This window comes from Geotrypetes seraphini, chromosome 3 (genome assembly GCF_902459505.1).
Source record: "Geotrypetes seraphini chromosome 3, aGeoSer1.1, whole genome shotgun sequence".
NCBI classification, from domain to species: Eukaryota; Metazoa; Chordata; class Amphibia; order Gymnophiona; family Dermophiidae; genus Geotrypetes; species Geotrypetes seraphini.
In genome coordinates this window covers 185969804-185990420 of record NC_047086.1, presented here as the reverse complement: position 1 = coordinate 185990420, position 20617 = coordinate 185969804, and the positions used below count along the sequence as shown (strand labels likewise).

Sequence of the window (20617 nt, the reverse complement as noted above, 5' to 3'; positions counted from 1 at the left end):
TAACTCTGATTTACAGTCTGAAACAGACGCTGATCTCTCTGGTTCTCTATGATACCCCTTCAGAAACCTCTCCTCAGAAATCTCCGCCAAAGACAAGATCTCCTACCGAAAAACTGTCTTTTACTAAATTTATTAGGCAGTCAGGCAAAGACTTGTTTAGCTGGAAGCTGACTGCCTTCAGTGCTGAATATTTAGAGGCTTTGGACTATGATGAGCCTCCCAAAGAGCTCCTTAAATAACCATTGCATTATATCCTCAAAGAGACTCTTCACAAGAATTGGGAAAAGTCTATTACAGTGGCTCCCAGAAAGCTGGATTCTATGTGATTCTATGTGGATTCTCTGGGGTTTGATAAACCACAGCTTCGACATCAATCATTAGTTGTGGAATCAACTTTTAAAAAGTCCTTTGCAATGATCAAGTTTGGACATCGTCTTTATCAAACTTCTGTGTGGGTGAATAGGGTCCTTTATTACAATTTCTACATATCCTGTTACATGAAACATCTTGTACAGAAATTACCTTCTTTTGATAAATATATTCATAACATCTTCAGGAATTTCACATCTTTCGCACTCTTTCCCAAACCAGAAAGTATTTGGCAAGATCTGCTTATGATGCCTTTGAGTTATCATCTAGAGCACAGGTGTCAAAGTCGGTCCTCGAGGGCCAGAATCCAGTCGGGTTTTCAGGATTTCCCCAATGAATCTGCATGAGATCTATTTGCATGCACTGCTTTCAATGCATATTCATTGGGGAAATCCAGAAAACCCGACTGGATTCCGGCCCTCGAGGAGGGACTTTGACACCCCTGATCTAGAGCTTCGGCTATGTTAGTGACGTTGAGACACCTGGCTTGGTTGAGAGTTTTGGATATGGACATCAACCTTCAAGACAGATTAGCTAATATTCCCTGTTTGGTAGAAGAGCTTTTTGGTGATTCCATTGAGGTGGCCATACAAAAACTGACCATGAAAAGAATTGGAATGCTTTGGTTAAAACCAAGTCTAAGCCTCCCTCGGCTTCTCAGTCATCTAAACTAGTGTTTCTCAACTTCTTCAAGCCGAGTTCCCCCTAAGCCTAACAAATATCAACTGAGTACACCCACCCAAGCTCTGCCCCAGACTCCATCCCCATAATAATAGTACTAATTGTAATGCAATTTCTTCCATCCATTTTTCATATACACACAATATAACCTTATTAATACATAATGGTATCCACAAAATTTTAAAAAACAAAACAAAGCCCAAAGCACACTGTACGCAGAGAAAATGTTAATTATCATTTATATTCTTTTTTTTTTCCCACAAAGGCCAAGACAGATGACTTTAAAATATGCAATGTCATCTCAGTAACAACTATAGAAAAATAGACAAATATAGTGCAAAATATAGACAGCAGATATAAATTCTCAAAACTCACACATTTCAATCACTAAATTTAAAATAAAATCATTTTTCCTACCTTTGCTGTCTGGTGATTTCATGAGTCTCTGGTTGCACTTCCTTCTGACTGTGCATCCAATATTTCTTTCTTTCTGCCTCCTGCATGCTTCCTCTCCTCCAGACCTCATTCCATTCCCCAACCAACATCTCTCTGTGTCCCTCCATGAATCCAACTTTTCTTCCTCTCTCCTCCGCCCCCATTGGCAACATGTCTCGCTCTCTCTCGCTCTCTCATCCCCCCCCTGCTGCAAAGGGAGTGGGGAAAGAGAAAGAGATCCAGGGTGCTTCTCTCTCACTCCCTCTACTGCCACATCCAACATTTCTCTCTTTCCTTTCCACCAGCCCAACATCTCTTTCTCTCTGCCTCCTGCACACTTCCTCTCCTCCGGACCCCATTCCCTTCCCCAACCAACATCTATCTCTTTCTGTCTCTCCATGAGTCCAACTTTTCTTCGTCTCTACTCCACCTCTATTGGCAATATGCCTCCCTCTCTCTCTCACTGTCCATCTGCCTTGAGAGATCCAGGTATCTCTCCCACCCTCTCTACTGTCACATCCAACATTTCTCCCTCTCTCATCCCCTGGATCATGTGCACTATTTTTTTACCAATGCTAACCAGCCCCATGCCCATTTCTCCGTCTGTCACCCCTCTCCAACACCATGCCACATCTATCCCTATGTCCAAGATTCCTCCCCTTGCATCCCCTTCAATCTGTCCCTCTGTTCCCTCTCCACCACCATATCCAACATTTCTCCCTCTCATCCTATTTCCCATAAATCTCTACCTCACTCCTCTGTCTATGCCTAATTTTCCTTTCTTCCGTTCCCCATGTACACCATCTCTTTCCCTCTCACTCACACACTCATGCCCAACAATTCTTCTGTTAGTGCTTCCTTCCTTCCCTTCCTTCTGTGTCGGAGATCACACCCTCTTCCCCCTCCCTGCCTTCCAGGCTTTGTCCCAAAATTAAGTTGTATACCAGAGATCCCTGCCCGGGCTGGGGTTTGGTGTTCTTTACTGAATGTGAGTAGGGAGGAGCCAAGGGTATCAAGAGCAGAGGATAGAATAATATTACACAGACCGACAACAACAACAAAAAATTATTGGTGCCTTGGTTTTTTGTTGGTTGTTGGTTTGTTTTTTTTACTTGTTCTTGGGGTTATTTGGGGTGCTGATTCAGAAAATTGCATTGGATAGACCGCATCAGCTCTAGTTTCTTAGATATGGTTGAATTTATTAATTTTTTTACCACGATTTGAAAGATCTCTTCAGCAGAATTGAGATGTTATAACAAGCTTTCTTTTTTGAATGGGAAATTTATGTATTTACCCACATTTTTTGTGTGTGTATAAAATGACCTTTGTTTCACAACTATTTGTCTACTTCCTTTCCTATAATGCACACTGGCATAAAAATGTGAAGCTCAAATGACAAAATCGCCTTTGTTACATAATTTATGTGCAAAAAATTTAGATGGAAAACATGGTTTCTTTAGACTACATAAATTTGTATTTCAAAGGTTTCTCAACCTGATCTGTTTAGACAGACTTTATTTTTACTTAAGTCCGACAAGGTACATATCTTTAAAAGTTTGAATTTTCTAATTACCTAGCGGTCTTTTTGCACTGGTATTTTTAATTGTTTAGCTTATAATTCTTAGTTCTTATTTTTCATTTTTATGTCCCTGTTTTTAAGATTTTATCCCACTCTATCAGCCACACATTTCGTTGTTTTTTCATAAACATTGTCATAAAGTTTATGGTGTCTGGCTGTCAGTTGAAATGATGCATGTTGAGAGTTTTCAGATACCTTGTCTTCCTGAAGGATAGGGGGATTGAGGGATACAGATAAGGGTAGATAAGAGTATGGAAAGAGTATAGATAAAAACAAGGGGGCTATAGGGCTAAATCAAAATAACATGACAGGTCATGGACCTGATGGGCCGCCGCAGGTGCGGACTGCTGGGCACGATGGACCTCTGGTCTGACCCAGCGGAGGCAAATTCTTATGTTCTTATGTTGTATTAAAAGCGTTATGTTAGAATACAGGATTATAGTGTTTTGTCAGAAGTCAGTGCATATTGCAAGAGAGAACACCAACACAAGGAACTTTTTTTCTGTGCATCATCTTGGATGTTTTTAAGTACCTTTATGTGAAGACTTTCATGTGAAGTACTTTAATAAAGCTTGACATCAAGATCATTGTCTCCACAGCTTCCATTCCTTGTGTTGGTGTTCTCCCTTTTTTTCCCGTGGAACTTTGGTGATTTTTTTTTTTGTCTTGTATATTGCAAGAGTCAGTTTGTATGTTCTGTGGGTAACACTGTGATGGCAACATTTTTCACTTTGTAACACCCAACGGGCTATACTATCCATTGATTATTTTACTTTGTAACATCTAGCTGGTTATATTATTCATTGACAGTTTAGAAATTTCTGTACAGCTTTTTATTTCATATTCCTTTATTGTTTTCATGATGATTATGTTGTCAAGTTATTTATGAGTTACTTTTATATGACACTGTATGTCCTAAGTATGTCCCTTTACTCATTTCACTTCTTACAGTATAATTACGGATTTGGATTTCTTTGTTGGTTTGTCACTAATTGTTGGGTATGCATGTTTTAACTACAAACTTTTTTATATTATTTATTTTTATATTATTCATGTTTTAATTTCTATCTGTCATACGGCTATTTGTATTTTTGTATGTTCCAGGACTCCTAATGCAGGCACCCTAGCCAACACGGGCCGTGTCGAGTACATGATTTGCATTATGTTTTGGTTTTTCTGATTGACTAAGTCTGCTTTGCACCTGGATTTTATTATTACTACTAATAAAGAGGGTTTTGAAGACCAGGCTCTGCTTTTTTGGATTTTGTTGCTCTTTATGTAGAGGTATATATCTCCTTTGCGATTGCTGTTTAAAGCAGTTGCACATAGGTTTAAATTCTAACGGGTTTTTCAACTTTGTCTTCTGTTACCTGGTTTGTGTTTTTGCGTACAAGTTAGCAGATATAGTGAGAATGTTTGCATATTTCCAACTGTAGTTTTACATCCAAAACATTTGATTGTAAAAGGTAAGTAACTTAACTGCATAAAAGTTATGATCATATAGGAGGTGTGTGTATATTCCCACTCATATCATTTCATTTTTGCAGATCAAACACCGTAGATGTTATGGCTACTTCAAGACGGAGCTGTTTGAATCATCCCAACGTATTTTGCTATATTTGTGGGGAGTACACAGTGAAAGCAAGTAGAAAACCTATTTCTAAGTTTGTAAAAAGAGCATATGTAGGTTATTTTGGTGTCAACCTTGGCGATCAAGATAAGCCATGAGCTCCTCATATTGTATGCAAAACTTGTATGGAGCATTTGTGCCAGTGGACAAATGGAAAGAGAAGCTGCCTGAAATTTGGAGTACCAATGGTCTGGAGGAAACTGAAAAACCACTTTGATGACAGTTATTGTTGTATTGTTAATATCATAGGCATCAGTCGAAATAATCATGACAAGTGGTCTTACCCTGATCTACCTTCAGCCAGTAGACCTGTTCCCCACTCTGATCTTGTACCTGTTCCACCTTTCCGTGAACTAATACAGCTCTCTGAGGATGAGTCTTGCATGTCTGATATTGCACAAGGTAAAGAAAGGGGGGGGGGATGACAGTGATTCCCAAACAACTTCAGAATGAATTGAGTGATCTTATCGGGGACTTAAATCTTTCCAAGGAGTCTACTGAATTGCTTGCCTCCAGACTAAATGAAAAGGATGTACTTCAGCCTGGAATAAAAATTACATTTTATCAAAGACAACAACTTAGTATTCTGCAGTGACATTGGAAACCTGAAGGAAATGGGTCTTTCAGAATATAACCCAAGTGAGTGGCATCTTTTTGACAGTTCCAAACGTAGTTTGAAATGTGTTCTTTTAAATAACGGCAACAAATATGGTTCTTTTTCAATCGGTCAATCTACCAGGATGAAAGAAATAAATTACCAAGAACATCAATGGATGATTTGTGTAGACTTGAAGATAGTTAATTTTCTTCTTGGTCAACTAAGTGGCTACATGAAGTATCCTTGCTTTTTATGCCTTTGGTATAATAGAGCCAAACATGAACATTAGGCAAAAAAATATTGACCTCCGAGGGAATATGGTGGTTGGAGGACAAAATGTAATCAATGAACCTTTGGTAGCAAGAGATAGAATCATACTTCCACCAGTACATATAAAGCTAGGCCTAATGAAACAATTTGTAAAGGCTTTGAATAAAGACGGTTCATGCATGAATATATAGCACATATGTTAACTGGACTTACCATGGAAAAACTGAAGGCAGAAATTTTCGATGGTCCACAGATCAGACAGCTTATAAATGACCCACATTTCATTGCATCAATACAAGAAATTGAATCATGTGCCTGGTCTTCATTTATTCTTGTGAAAAACTTTCTTGGCAACAAGAAGGCAGACAACTACAGTACATACAATTAGTAGAGGATATGCACTTTAATTTCAACAGGCTTGGGTGTAACATGAGTGTTAAAGTGCACAGTTAAAGTGCACAGTCACTTAGATCGCGTTCCAGAGAACCTTGGTAACTTAAGTGAAGAGCAAGGTGAAAGATTTTACCAAGACATAAAAGCAATGGAAGCCAGATACCAAGGAAGATGGGATGCACACATGATGGCAGGCTGTTGTTGGAATCTTATGCGGGATTGTCCTGGCAGATCCCACTCTTGGAAGTCTCACAAAAGGAGCTTCATGTGTGTCGAATCACTGGAAAGTTTGTCTCATAAACTTGTGCTTTTGGTATGAAATAAGTAGATTTTCATGTTGTACACTTTTCTTTTAATTTTTAATATGTTTCCTTCATGCTTAAAATATATTAATTTAAACACTATTAAAATATCCTGATTTTATAATGGGAGAGCAGAATGAAGAGTGGTATACGGCACATGTTCTGTATTTCAAAAACTAGAGCTGAAAGGAGAAAACCGGTCCATTTTTGGAATCAGTAGGTCAAATAGGTGTAACATTTGAGGCACCAAAATGAGTGTTGGCCAGTGTTATACAAAGAGACTGCTTCATTGGCAGATTTACATAGTGTAATGTTTGAGATGAGGTGGGAGACAGTGGCAGAGAAAGAGCTTGGATCAATAGCTTGAAGATTTCTGAATGTATTGGTGAAAATTGGTCAGGAGAGGGTGTTGAGTCATGAAAGTTTAGAGATGATGGTCAGAGAGAGGAGGAATTGAGGTAGAGAAGTTGATACTTGAGCAGTTAGAGAGGAGGACAAGATCAAGGCCGTGGCCATTCTGGTGCTTGGGGGTGGTGTAGCACAGCTGAAGATTGAATGAGGATATTATTGTCAAGAAACTTTGAGGTTTTAAAGTCAAGAGTTGTTCTCAGCATGAATGTTGAAGTCACCAAGGATAAGGGAAGGAAATGATGGTTCAAGAAAGACAGAGAGCCAGGAGTCAATATCAGTGAGAAAAGAAGATAGAAATTTGTTAGGAGTTCAATTAATGACCGCTATTTGGAGGGGAAGGGGAGAGAATAGATGGCGTGGACTTCGAAGGAGGAGAAGCAGTGAGGCTGAGGTAGGCAGAGAGGTTGAAATCTACAGGCGAGTGAGAGTAGCAGCTCAACCCCTCCTCTGTGATCTACTGGATAAGGCGTATGGGAGAAGTGGTAACCTCTGTAACATAGGGCAGTGACTGAAGCAGAGTCTTCAGGGGAGAGCCAGGTTTCAGTTAGTGAAAACAGGCTGAAAGAATGAGAGATAGAGGTCATGGATATAAGCAAGCGTGTTAGAGTAGGCGTTCCACAGAGTGATTCAAGGGGGTATGCAGATGGCTGAAGTTTTTTTTCAGGAACTGCAGATCCAGCTCCTTAATTGAGTTAAAGAGAGATGTAGAGGTTTTAAAACTGGAAGCTGGTTTCAATGGTGATTATAAGGGTGGTTCAAGGGGGTATTCAGATGGCCAAAGTCTTGTTTCAATTCTACAGTTGATTTAAAGAGAGAAGTAGAGATTTTAGAACTGGAGATTGTTTGCAGAGGTGAGAGGCTAATATCTCCTTCCTCAGGTCAGTGCCTTATACTGCTGTTATGGTATTCTTTCCTGATCTCAGGAAGGGGGTTTTGGGATTAAATACATTAAAGTCACTGATCGCCTAACGATCTTCATTAAATTGGTTTGATTGGTTTAGTGACCAATCGTAATTGCTGGCCTAATGCATAAAATGGCTCATCGTGTAGTTTTCTGCATACTCATTCTCCGACTCAGCCATTCAAATTAGATAAATGCCAGGCAAACAAGCCACCGATGTAATGCACAAAAAAAATAGTGATCAATTTACAGTTTATTCAAAATTTAATAGAAGGCTTTTCGCTTCCCTCCGAGTGCTGGCCAGCTATTTTTGCGCAAGGCTGGGTTGGTGGTTAAGAAAATTATTTTGGGGGAGTGGGTCTCGGATCGCGCCCCTTCTTACTGGGCTTGGCGTAACCGCTTACATGCTTTGATGTTGCTTGAGAGGGGTCGGGTGCGTCATTCCTTGCGCCAATCTAAGTTTTTTTTAATGGGTCTGGGGACCTTACATATATTCCTAGTCGTACAGAGCCCGTAGTATGGTTCTTAATACCTTGCCGGTTTAGTCTGCCTTCAGTGATGTGGGGTTGGCGGCCCCGGGGGTGGCCTTTCCTTGGCCTCTTTTTTTTTTTTTTTCTCTCCCTTTCTACCGTATTTTCGCGGATATAACGCGCACCATTGTAAAACGCGCACAGGGGTATAGCGCGCAGAAATCACGATGATATGTACAAAAACTTTTCTATACCGCGCTCAGGCATATAACGCGCATGCTGCCCGACTCTCCTCTGGCCACCCCGACTCTCCTTTCGCCCTCCCCGACTCTCCTCTGGTTGCCCCGACTCACCCTGACTTTCGGTGCACTGCCCCGACTCTCCTCTGGTTGCCCCGACTCACCGTTCACCCGCCCTGACTTTCGGTGCACTGCCCCGCCTCTCCGTGCCTGTCCCCCTTGAAGATCTGCCTGTCCCCCTTGAAGTCCTGTCCCCATCCTGAAAGCCTGATGCCCCCCCTCGACGTCCGATTCTTCTCCCCCCTCGGCAGGACCACTCGCACCCCCACCCCGAAGGACCGCCGACTCCCCGACAATATTGGGCCAGGAGGGAGCCCAAATCCTCCTGGCCACGGCGACCCCCTAACCCCACCCCGCACTACATTACGGGCAGGAGGGATCCCAGGCCCTCCTGCCCTCGACGCAAACCCCCTCCCCCCAACGACCGCCCCCCCCCAAGAACCTCCGCCCGTCCCCCAGCCGACCCGCGACCCCCCTGGCCGACCCCCACGACACCCCCACCCGCCTTCCCCGTACTTTGTGTAGTTGGGCCAGAAGGGAGCCCAAACCCTCCTGGCCACGGCGACCCCCTAACCCCACCCCGCACTACATTACGGGCAGGAGGGATCCCAGGCCCTCCTGCCCTCGACGCAAACCCCCCTCCCTCCAACGACCGCCCCCCCCCAAGAACCTCCGACCGACCCGCGACCCCCCTGGCCGACCCCCCCACCCCCCTTCCCCGTACCTTTGGAAGTTGGCCGGACAGACGGGAGCCAAACCCGCCTGTCCGGCAGGCAGCCAACGAAGGAATGAGGCCGGATTGGCCCATCCGTCCTAAAGCTCCGCCTACTGGTGGGGCCTAAGGCGCGTGGGCCAATCAGAATAGGCCCTGGAGCCTTAGGTCCCACCTGGGGGCGCGGCCTGAGGCACATGGGCCAAACCCGACCATGTGTCTCAGGCCGCGCCCCCAGGTGGGACCTAAGGCTCCAGGGCCTATTCTGATTGGCCCACGCGCCTTAGGCCCCACCAGTAGGCGGAGCTTTAGGACGGATGGGCCAATCCGGCCTCATTCCTTCGTTGGCTGCCTGCCGGACAGGCGGGTTTGGCTCCCGTCTGTCCGGCCAACTTCCAAAGGTACGGGGAAGGGGGGTGGGGGGGTCGGCCAGGGGGGTCGCGGGTCGGTCGGAGGTTCTTGGGGGGGGGCGGTCGTTGGAGGGAGGGGGGTTTGCGTCGAGGGCAGGAGGGCCTGGGATCCCTCCTGCCCGTAATGTAGTGCGGGGTGGGGTTAGGGGGTCGCCGTGGCCAGGAGGGTTTGGGCTCCCTTCTGGCCCAACTACACAAAGTACGGGGAAGGCGGGTGGGGGTGTCGTGGGGGTCGGCCAGGGGGGGCGCGGGTCGGCTGGGGGACGGGCGGAGGTTCTTGGGGGGGGGGGCGGTCGTTGGGGGGGGGGGGTTTGCGTCGAGGGCAGGAGGGCCTGGGATCCCTCCTGCCCGTAATGTAGTGCGGGGTGGGGTTAGGGGGTCGCCGTGGCCAGGAGGGTTTGGGCTCCCTCCTGGCCCGATATTGTTGGGGAGTCGGCGGTCCTTCGGGGTGAGGGTGCGAGTGGTCCTGCCGGGGGGGGGGATGTATCGGACGTCGGGGAGTCGGCCGGGCAAGAGGGCTTGGGCTCCCTCTTGCTCCGATCGTGGATGCGGGTGCGGGTGGGAGCGCGTGCGAGCGGTCGTTCGGGGTGGGGGTGCGAGCGGTCCTGCTGGGGGGGTGAATCGGGCGTCGGGCGGGGTGGGAACTATGTTTAAAAACTTTTGTATACCGCGCTCAGGCATATAACGCGCGAGGGGTATGCGCGGTACGTAAAATCACGTATAACGCGCGCGTTATATCCGCGAAAATACGGTAATTTCTTTGTTGCTTGTCTGACTGTTTACTTTGGTTTGTGTTTCTTAGGTGTTTTTGATTTTGGGGGTGGAGGGGGGGTCATGTGCATTGTTCTTTGGGGCTGATATGAGTCCAGGGCCCTGAATGGTATGCTTTCCCTTTGATATAGGTCAGACCTCCTCCATTCGGTGGGCTGAGATACTTGCTCTTTTTTGGTTTCTGTACTGCTGTTTTCCCCTTTAGTGTGTTTGCACCAAGTTTTCATGCATTTTTTTAGTTAGCCTCTATTGGCTGTTACTTTTATCTTTCTCTGTTTTACTTTTTTTTGTAGTGAGGGCTAGGGATAGGGGGTGCAGGGGTGGGTGGGGGGATCTTGGGATCGGGGGCTCCTTGTTGTATACTTTTTTGAATTACTGTATCTCCAGTTGTACTTGTTATTTTTTTCTGGTTTGTTCAATAAAAATTGTTTTCACTAAAATTTAATAGAAACGCTTAAGAAAGTCTTCTAAGTGCTGTACAATTTAAAATAAGGGTACAAAAAGTTTACATAAATGTACATTAATACAAATAAGATTTTCCTTAAATGCAAAGACTTGCGTAATATTCAATAAACAACGACTAACTGGTACAAATGGAATGGAGGGGCAGAACTACAAAATTATAAAGAAAAAGTTTGCATAAGAGGAAAAACGAGAGGAGGGGGACAAGCTTAAATGAGAATAAAATTTGAAGAAAGGCAGTAAAATATGATGGAACTTATTGTGTAGACTTCATATAATCAATAGCCAATCAGGGCCTTAGGCTCCTCCCTCTGTATCCCTGGATACAGAGGGAGAAGCCTAAGGTGTCTCCCCTGGGAGGGTCCTTGGGCAGGCATAGATGCCTATGGCCTCTCACAGGGGAGGGGCCATAGGCATCTGAGCCAATCAGGATCTTAGGCCCCTCCCGATGCATCCCAGGATGCACCTGGAAGGGGATGGCTTGCCATTTTGCAGTGTCTGGCCTGGAGAGCAGGAGGGACTAGGCACCCCTCCTGCTGTCTATTTTTAAGATATAGAAAAGGCTGGGGGGGGCTTGTGGGGGCTGGGGTGGCATCAGGTGGGCATCCCTCCTACCAATTCTTTTTTTAAGCTAGGGGAATGGGGAAGGGGAGAGGTTGATTAGGGGGGCATGGCAAACGAGGGGGTCAGTGCGGGGAGGGGGGTTGATTTGCAGCGACAGGAGGGAGTGGCCATTCCTCCTGCTGATTTTTGAGAGGAGGGGTCAGTCCTTGCTGGGGGGGTTAGTGTGGGGGAGGCTTGCAGTGGCAGGAGGGAATGGGCATCCCTCCTGCTGATTTTTTTATATCGGGGGTCATTTGGTTGGGGGGGCCTTCAGCAGTGGGCTTTTTTCTTTTCTTTTAATGGGACAGTTATCTTGCGTGTGTAACAACATGCACAACATCTATGCCATTTAAAAAAAAAACCCCAACAGTTGAGTGGCAGGAGGCTGCTTTGGGGCTTCTCCTGCCTCTTAATTGTTTGGACTTCCTCTGTGCATGTGTCAGTCGCTCTCACAGCGACTGATCGGACAAGATTAGGACGAACCTCCACGCAAACATTTGCATAGAAACTTGTTGAAACATCTATTTCTGTTCCAGAGTTGGCCAAAAAATCAGTCAACAGCGACTCACACAGTCTTAACGACCGTATTTTGTGCATCTATACCTCGGTCTCTTAAAGCTAGTCAAAAATGTATTAAAATTAGACCAAATAAAAAGATCACCTTATTTCCATTTTCATATTATAAATGTTTATTAGTGCAGCTACTTTATCCTCAAACAAGAAAAAATATTATCTACCTTTGTTGTCTCTGGGTTTCTGTTTTCCTCATCTTCTCTTCATTCTCTCATTTCTTCCAATGTCTGCCCTCTTTCTGTGCCTCTTCCCTATGAGGGAATCCATCCAACCTGAGCCCCCATCTCTGCTTGATCCAGCATTTCCCTTTTGTGTCCATCAGTGTCACCATTCCACCTCTTTTCCAGCATCACCCTTCTGTGTGTCACTCATCTGTGTCCCTATCTCACTTCTTTTCCAGAATCTTCATTATCTATATGTCCTTTTCCTCCCCCCTCCCCCCCCCATGTTCACCAACAACCTTCTCAATGTCCTTATCTTCCCTCCAGCTTTCTACCACTCTCTGGGTGAAGAACTTCCTTACGTTTGTACGGAATCTATCCCCTTTCAACTTTAGAGAGTACCCTCTCATTCTCCCTACCTTGGAGAGGGTGAACAACCTGTCCTTATCTACTAAGTCTGTCCCCTTCAGTACCTTGAATGTTTTGATCATGTCCCCTCTCAATCTCCTCTGTTCGAGGGAAAAGAGACCCAGTTTCTCTAATCTCTCGCTGTATGGCAGCTCCTCCAGCCCCTTAACCATCTTAATCACTCTTCTCTGGACCCTTTCGAGTAGTACCATGTCCTTCTTCATGTACGGCGACCAGTGCTGGACGCAGTACTCCAGATGAGGGCGCACCATGACCCGGTACAGCGGCATGATAACCTTCTCTGATCTGTTTGTGATCCTCTTCTTTATCATTCTTAGCATTCTGTTTGCGCTTTTTGCCGCCGCCGCCACACATTACGTGGACAGCTTCATCGACTTGTCGATCAGAACTCCCAAGTCCCTTTCCTGGGAGGTCTCTCCAAGTACCGCCCTGGACATCCTATATTCGTGCATGAGATTTTTGTTACCGACATGCATCACTTTACACTTATCCACATTGAACCTCATCTGCCATGTCGATGCCCATTCCTCGAGCCTGATTATGTCACGTTGCAGATCTTTGAAATCCCCCTGTGTCTTCACCACTCTGAATAACTTCGTATCGTCCGCGAATTTAATCACCTCGCTCATCGTACCTATGTCCAGATCGTTTATAAAGATGTTAAAGAGCACGGGTCCAAGCACCGAGCCCTGCGGCACCCCACTGGTGACGCTCTTCCAGTCCGAATATTGTCCATTTACCTCCACTCTCTGTTTCTTATGCTCCAGCCAGTTTTTAATCCACGTGAGTATTTCACCCTCGATTCCATGGCTCACAATTTTCCGAAGTAGTCGTTCATGCGGAACCTTGTCAATCGCCTTCTGAAAATCCAGATATACAATGTCGACCGGATCGCCCTTGTCTATCTGTCTGTTTACTCCCTCAAAGAAGTGCAGCAAGTTCGTCAAACACGATCTGCCTTTGCTAAAACCGTGCTGACTGGTCCTCATCAGCCCGTGTCCGTCAAGGTGATCAATGATGCTGTCCATTATCAGTGACTCACAGGTCTGCAGTTTCCCAGATCTCCCCTTGAACCTTTCTTGAAGATCGGCGTAACATTCGCCACCTTTCAGTCTTCTGGAATCTTTCCTGATTTGATTGACAGGTTGGCTATTAGTTGAAGCAGTTCTGCTATGGTCCCTTTCAGTTCCTTGATGACCCTCGGATGGATGCCATCCGGTCCCGAGGATTTATCGCTCTTAAGCCTATCAATCTGCCTACACACCTCCTCTAGACTGACCGTCAATCCTGTCAGCTTTCCGTCTTCGTTTCCAGCATATAGCTTGATGGGTTCCGGTATGCTGTGTACATCTTCTTCGGTAAATACAGATGCAAAAAATGTGTTCAGTTTGTCGGCAATTACTTTGTCCTCTTTTAGCGCTCCCTTTATTCCATGGTCATCCAACGGTCCCACTGCTTCCTTCGCGGGTCGTTTCCCCTTAATATATCAAAAGAACGGCTTGAAGTTCTTCGCCTCCTGAGCTATTTTTTCTTTGTAGTCTCTTTTGGCCCCTTTTACCGCCTTATGGCACCTGCGTTGATGTTGTTTGTGCTTGTTCCAGTTTTTGTCCATTTTTGACCTTTTCCATTACTTAAATGAAGTTTTCTTGTCTCTGATCGCTTCCTTCACCTCTACAGTGAGCCACGCAGGTTCTTTGTTATGTTTCCTCTTGGATCCCTTGTTGATACGCGGTATATATAGATTTTGCGCCTCGGTGACTGTGTCCTTAAAAAGGGACCAAGCTTGCTCTACCGTTTTTACAGTGCTTATCCTCTTCTTAATCTTCTTCCCTACCATGAGTCTCATCCCTTCATAATTCCCTTTTCGGAAGTTCAGTGCTGTGGCTGTCGTTTTGGACCGATGTTTCTCCCCTGCATCCAGATCAAAGCGGATCATATTGTGATCGCTGCTTCCCAGTGTCCTTTCTACTTCTGCATCTTGTAGCCTGCATCTTTCCATCCTCCCTCCTTCCCCCCTGCTTAGTATGACATCTTCCTTCCTCTCTCTCTTTCTCTCTCCCCTCCCCATGGTATGGCATCTTTCCCTACTCTCTATCCTCCCTCCCCCTCCCCCCAACACACACATACACACATCGCTCCCCAGGGAGTTTTGCATCTTGCTGTCTCCCTTCCACCTGCTTCCCCCTCTTTTCCCTTGTCCCCACACCTTATAGCCATCATTTTTCCACAACTTACAGTCCTTTTTCTCTCGCCTCCCCAACGAGTACTGCATCTGGCCCACACCTGCATCCTCTTTCCCTTGGCCCTCTTCAGGGACTGGGCAGCGATTAAGACAGACTGCCAGCATCAGGGCCTTCCCTCTATAAGCTCCGTCTATGCAGAAACAAGAAGTTGAAACTAAGCAGGCGGGACTCACAGAAACAATTAAGACATTGGCTGGCTGTCTTAATTGTTGCTGCTGCTGCTACCGAATCACCGAAGAGGGCTGCCAGGAAGAGGAAGGAGGTACAATTGCAGATGCAAGGAAGAGAGCCAGATGTGAAGGCTGCCAGAAGAGAAGGGAGTTCCTGGAACATGACGCTGACTGACCCCAGGAGCACCGCAGCACCCCTCTCAGACAGAGGGAAAGCCTGAATTGATGAGTCCGATTTTTTTCATAAATCAATTTGAATCGATTGAGCCAAACTGATTCGGAGCATCGATTTGAATCATGAATCGGGCAGCACTAGTATGTGTACGCATACATATACATTTTTTTGAGGCAGCCTGGAAGTGAATGTAAGAGACCTAGACGGGATGGAGTTCAATCCTAATTTCCAAAGAGATTCTGCAGGACTGTCTGACCAATTTAAGGCTTGTTGCCAAAAACAAAACAAAAAATCTGTTTTTAATGTTTGCTCTGCTTTCCCTCTTTTTTTTCTGTTGAATGCAGCCTGTAGCTAGGGAATCCATATCTGAGGATTTGGTTTTCCTGCTTGTTAGAGAAAAGTTACTTAGCTGTAGTAGTTTTTCTCAGAAGACAGCAGGGCAGGAATCCTCTCAAACCCTGCTTCTCCCCCAGGAAGTTGTATTCTAAGATGCTCACAATGGAATTTAGGAGGACCCATACAACAGCAGCAGGTAGCAATGAGTACTTGTGTGGTAAGACATTCTCAAAAACTCTGGAAAACTGCTGGGGAAGAGTTCCTGTGCGGCTCCATCAAATGGCATCCCCCATGTGTGAGGATTCCTAACCTTCTGTCCTTGGAGAACACCTACTACAGGCAAGTGTTTTCTTCACAAGCAGCCATCCCATTTACCCGGTCTAAATAACAGGTGTCATTTGTGCATTTCAATCTGAAGCATTATAGTAATGTGAGCTGGGCTTGGCTACAGAAAGGAAAAAAAAAAGGAGTTTGGGGCTGTTTGAAACTGATGGCTGTTTCATTGTCATTTTATTGTGCTTTGATTTTTTTTTGGTAAGAAATCAAAGGATTACAAAAATACCTGAGACTTTGTAGAGAGGATAAAGCTTTTTACTTTAATGCTTTGAAGTTCGATTATATGGCGATCCCTCCAAGGAACGCAATATACTAAAATCTACTCAATTGGAAAGGTGCATATAACATTCCTGCATCACTATACAGTCTCTTTTCTATTCAGGGAAAAAGGCCTCAGAATTGGAGCCTACGCACAGTCCTATCATAGACTGAGATAGTCAGCGTAGTTTTTATTGCTCCATGCTCCAGTCATCGACCAAAAAACCTGATTTATTATTTTACTGTTTTTTCTTTATTCAAGATTTATTTTAATATTTTTAATTTTATAGAATTTTATAACTTAATCTGTAGTCTAAAGTATTCAACATTTTTCAAAAGTTGCCAGAAATGCACTTATCCATTGATTTGAAAAAGATTGACAGCTAGTTACTTATCATCATCAGTGTTTGTTCTGAGAATGCCGACGCGACCAGCGTTTCGCGGGATTTACTTTCATCCGCTGCTTCAGGGCCAATGTTTAAGGCATCAAGACATATTTCTGTTGCAAACTGTCAACAATTTTAGCATATTGTGTTATATTGAATATTTATGCCACTCGGGTTAATAAACTATAGGCTGGATCCCTCCAAGGAGCCATTTGTAATGGCCTAGCTTTCTGAAACTTCAGCACTAACACTTAGCTGCAAGAACAAATTCAGATAATAAATGTAAAATTGTTATGCCAATAAACTTGCCAAAGTAATACATTAAGGGGATAATTCTTAATAGATTGCCTCAGGCTAGGCGCCGAGATGATGTATGTTAAGTATGGATTCTATAATGGCAGTTGCACGTACGGTTGATGTTATAGAATACTAGTGTCAGTCTGCATTTCTTTGCCTAACTTTTAGGTATAAATGCTCACGCCTAACTTAAGCAGTTAGGTGCATAAATTCTAGTATTCTGTAGCCCATACATGTAACTGCCTGCTACGCCCCCAACCTGCCTGTGGTCATTCCAGGTCCACTTCCCCCTCCCCTTGGAGTTGTACGTTTTGGAATTTGAGTGTACAAGATATAGAATACTGACTAAGGCCAGTTGTGTGTAACAGCCAAATAGTGCCAGGTACCACTAATTATAGCCAATAATTGGTTAAGGCCAAATCATCATTATAGAATGACACGGGGATAGGTACCTGCAGTTAACTGGAGGGCAGGTATTGAGACAGAGCCAACAGGAACAGAGCTCATGAGGATGGGGTGGGGACAGGGACAGGGACAGAGCCTGCAAGGACAGGTACAAACTCTGTCCCCGTGTCATTCTCTAAAAACTTGAGACTAGAAACATAGAGACATGATGGCAAGTAAAGGCCGAATGGCCCATCTAGTCTGCCCATCCGCAGTAACCATTATCTCTTTCTGTCCCCGAGAGATCCCACATGCCTATCCCAGGCCCTTTTGAATTCAGATATAGTCTCTGCCTCCACCACCTCTTCTGGGAAACTGTTCCATGCATCTACCACCCTTTCTGTAAAAAAAAAGTATTTCCTTGCTTAGATCACCTCTTAACTTCATCTTATGCCCTCTCATTGCAGAGTTTCCTTTCAAATTAAAGAGACTCGACTCATCTTAGACAACTGGAAACTGAATTTGATTTAAAAAAAAACAAAAAACTGCAGGAGCTGCTTTCAACTATTGTTAAATGACATCATTTGTGCCTTGTCTGCTGATCAGATTCCTATAATTTACAGTGTCCTTCCATCATGTGCCCAGCTGCACAAGCATCTTACTGTTACTGGAAAAGATTCATCCATTGTTGCAGGCATCAAAGAACATTTTCAGCATTTAATAGAAACTTATTTTCCTGTTCATCCACTATACAATTTACACCCACATCTGAAAAAAATCCAATTACCTTCCCAGATGATGTAAAAACATAGGTGGCTGAATCTTTGGGAAGGTTGTACCAAAACCAGATCGAAATGAAAGACACTATTTGTGATTTTATACAGAATATTGTCCCTTTTTATATGTTACTAAAAAGATTTAAATATAAAATCATAAGTGTTCAAAGCTTGTGCAAATGAGGGGGGATGGGAACAAAGCCTGCAGGAACGGGACAAACTTTGTCGCCTTGTCTTTCTCTATTCAGTGGTCTTCACTCATTTTTAAGCTTGGGCCACTTTGGATTCTGATGAGCTGAAGGAGAGCCACTAAATATCTTCCCATGTTGGTCCATTAATACTGCTGACAGTATGCCAATTGCATCCATCCCCCAACAGCCCACCTTCAACCTTCCTTAAGGTATCCTCAAGGTTGTGAGCATTTCCAAATGCATTTTCTTTTTGTCTGTTGAGAAACACATTGTCCTTTAAGCATGCAACTCTTCCCCCCCAATCCACTTTCCCCTTTCTATCCTGAACCTGGATAGAGAGGCAGTGCAGCAAAAAAAAAAAAAAAAAAAGACAATGGGGTGCCAATGGTCCCTGGGCCTTGCATTAAAAACTGATCTAATTAATCTGTTACATGCACAACTGACTTTATTTTATAATTGTGCATGCAAAGTTGTGTGCTAGTTGGGGAAATTTGAGTGCACAACTTTCTAGAACTAGGGGTAAATGTTAAAGAGCATTACAGCAGGCAGCAATAACCATTTTGTTCCTTTACCAGTATGTGTATATAACCAGATAAATGAGTGCAAGAGCTATAATGAAAAACTGAAGCAAAGGATTTCCTGCAAATTTAACCAGGTCTTTCTGAATCTGGTTTGAAAACAAGAGAATGTTTTTATCTCAAATGATTTCCCTGGGATTTTGTTGCTCTCTGTGCTTGCTTTGATTTGGAAGAACGCAGTTGGAAATAGCCTTCATTTCACATAAGAAATCAGGATCTTAGGCTGATGCAGAGAAGAGCAGTGATAGTCAATGGGTTCTCACAGTGGGGACTCTGGAGCGCACTAAGCTAATTACACAATCTCATCTAATTTATAATGTGAATATGGCGTGCACTCAGTGTGAGGAGTCAGCGATAGGGAGAAAATACTCCAGCACTTAACACAGGGATATTTCAGGAAATTTCAGGATGTGTGGAAACCATTTACAAAATATTGTACGGATTAGTTGGCATTGTTTCCCTTAATTTATTAGTTTAATTGTGAAGGAGGGGGATATTTTAATATTACATATTATATAAGATAATGGAATATATGGTAGGGAGTGATGGGGAGGGGGGAGGGATAAGAGTTTATGTAAGATACCAATGATAGTTTTTAAGTGATGTATTTATTGTTAATGTGATTGAACATATATAACACTTATTGTAATTTTGAAAATGAATAAAGATTTATAAAAAAAAAATAAAATAAGTGGTACAAATTTTAATGTACTTCAGTGCGTTCAGTGAAGGCACCATAGAACCTTGCTGTGAGAACCGCCCAGCCGTCCCCAGGAAAAAACTAAGCACTTAGCTTAGCCTCAAATAAAACAAGATGACATTCTTCAGTAAAACCTTGTTACAAGGTCCAACCAAGCCCAGTTTCTGGGACTCGTAGCTAGCCCTATGATGGTATGCAGGTGAAGTGGGTCTTATCATTGCTCACTTACCGTTTGTGTTAAGCGCTGGAGTATTTTCTCCCTATCGCTGACTCCTCACACTGAGGGCACACCATATTCACATTATAAATTAGTTGAGGTTGTGTAATTAACTAGCTGAATGCACTCCAGAGTCCCTACTGTGAGAACCCATTGACTATTACTACTCGTTTCGGCATCTTTTGAAGTATCTCTAGCAGTGTTTTGGAGCTTATTTTTGAATTAAAGATCTTAGGCGACATTTGTTTCAATTCATTTTTATTCTTTTTGTTTTCATTGCTAACAGATCAGACTCCAACACCAACCCGTTTCTTGAAGAACTGTGAAGAGGTGGGACTGTTCAACGAGCTTGCCAGCTCCTTTGAGCATGAGTTCAAGAAGGTCTCGGAGGATGAAGAGGAGAAAAAGGCAGGAGGAAATGAGTCCTGTTTTAACAAGACAGCTTTCTTATGCTGACCAGTTAGCTTTAGGCAAGGCGAGATTTAAGTGGGTCAAAATTGCAATACTCCGTAACCTGAGATTTTCTGGGGAATTGTTTGACTCCTAGTGCATACCTGTCAGATATTCCTTAGTAACTCAGTTCTGCTTGCAGGATTGTCATTCAGCATGTCCATATATTGTTTTCATCGGTATTCACTTTATAGCCATATACTTTAACTATTGTTTTCTTTTAGCACTTTATACCAGTAAGATAAGATTTTGATAGGGAACACCTCCATCCCAGAAGTTTTCATTATACATGTAACTAAAATCTTGAATCTGATTTTAAGAAAATCAGTAAATTTTATTCCAGGCTTTTTTTTTTTCTTTTTCTTCCTCTTCCATTTGAATAACTTCTGGGTTTGAAATTCAATAGGAAAGTCTGTTCTAGCAGGCCAGTTGGAAACCCACTGTCCTTGAGGGTTCTTTCTTCTGGCTGCTTTTTACAAGACTGAAAATTGTAAAAGTTTGCATGCTAGCCTAATAGCCTGTTGTGACACTGAACTGTTCCTCCAGTCGGATGTCTCAGAGGTTTCATTACTTTTATAACTCGGTTCCCAAACTGGCCTCTCATTCTGTTACTACTTGGGGGCACATGGCTCTTAAATTGGGGATGGACTGCCACATAGGC

General features: G+C 43.9%; 1 protein-coding gene across 3 annotated transcripts in view; it reads left to right on the top strand.

Annotated features, from left to right (window-relative positions):
* The window catches only part of LOC117357509 (cyclic AMP-dependent transcription factor ATF-7), a 302271-nt gene that overhangs the window by 193814 nt on the left and 87840 nt on the right, over positions 1 to 20617 (top strand). For all 3 annotated transcript variants that reach the window (XM_033938227.1, XM_033938225.1, XM_033938226.1), the window contains exon 4: positions 19793 to 19914. In XM_033938227.1, coding sequence (XP_033794118.1) covers positions 19793 to 19914 — 122 coding nt within the window. The remainder of the gene's footprint in view (positions 1 to 19792; positions 19915 to 20617) is intronic.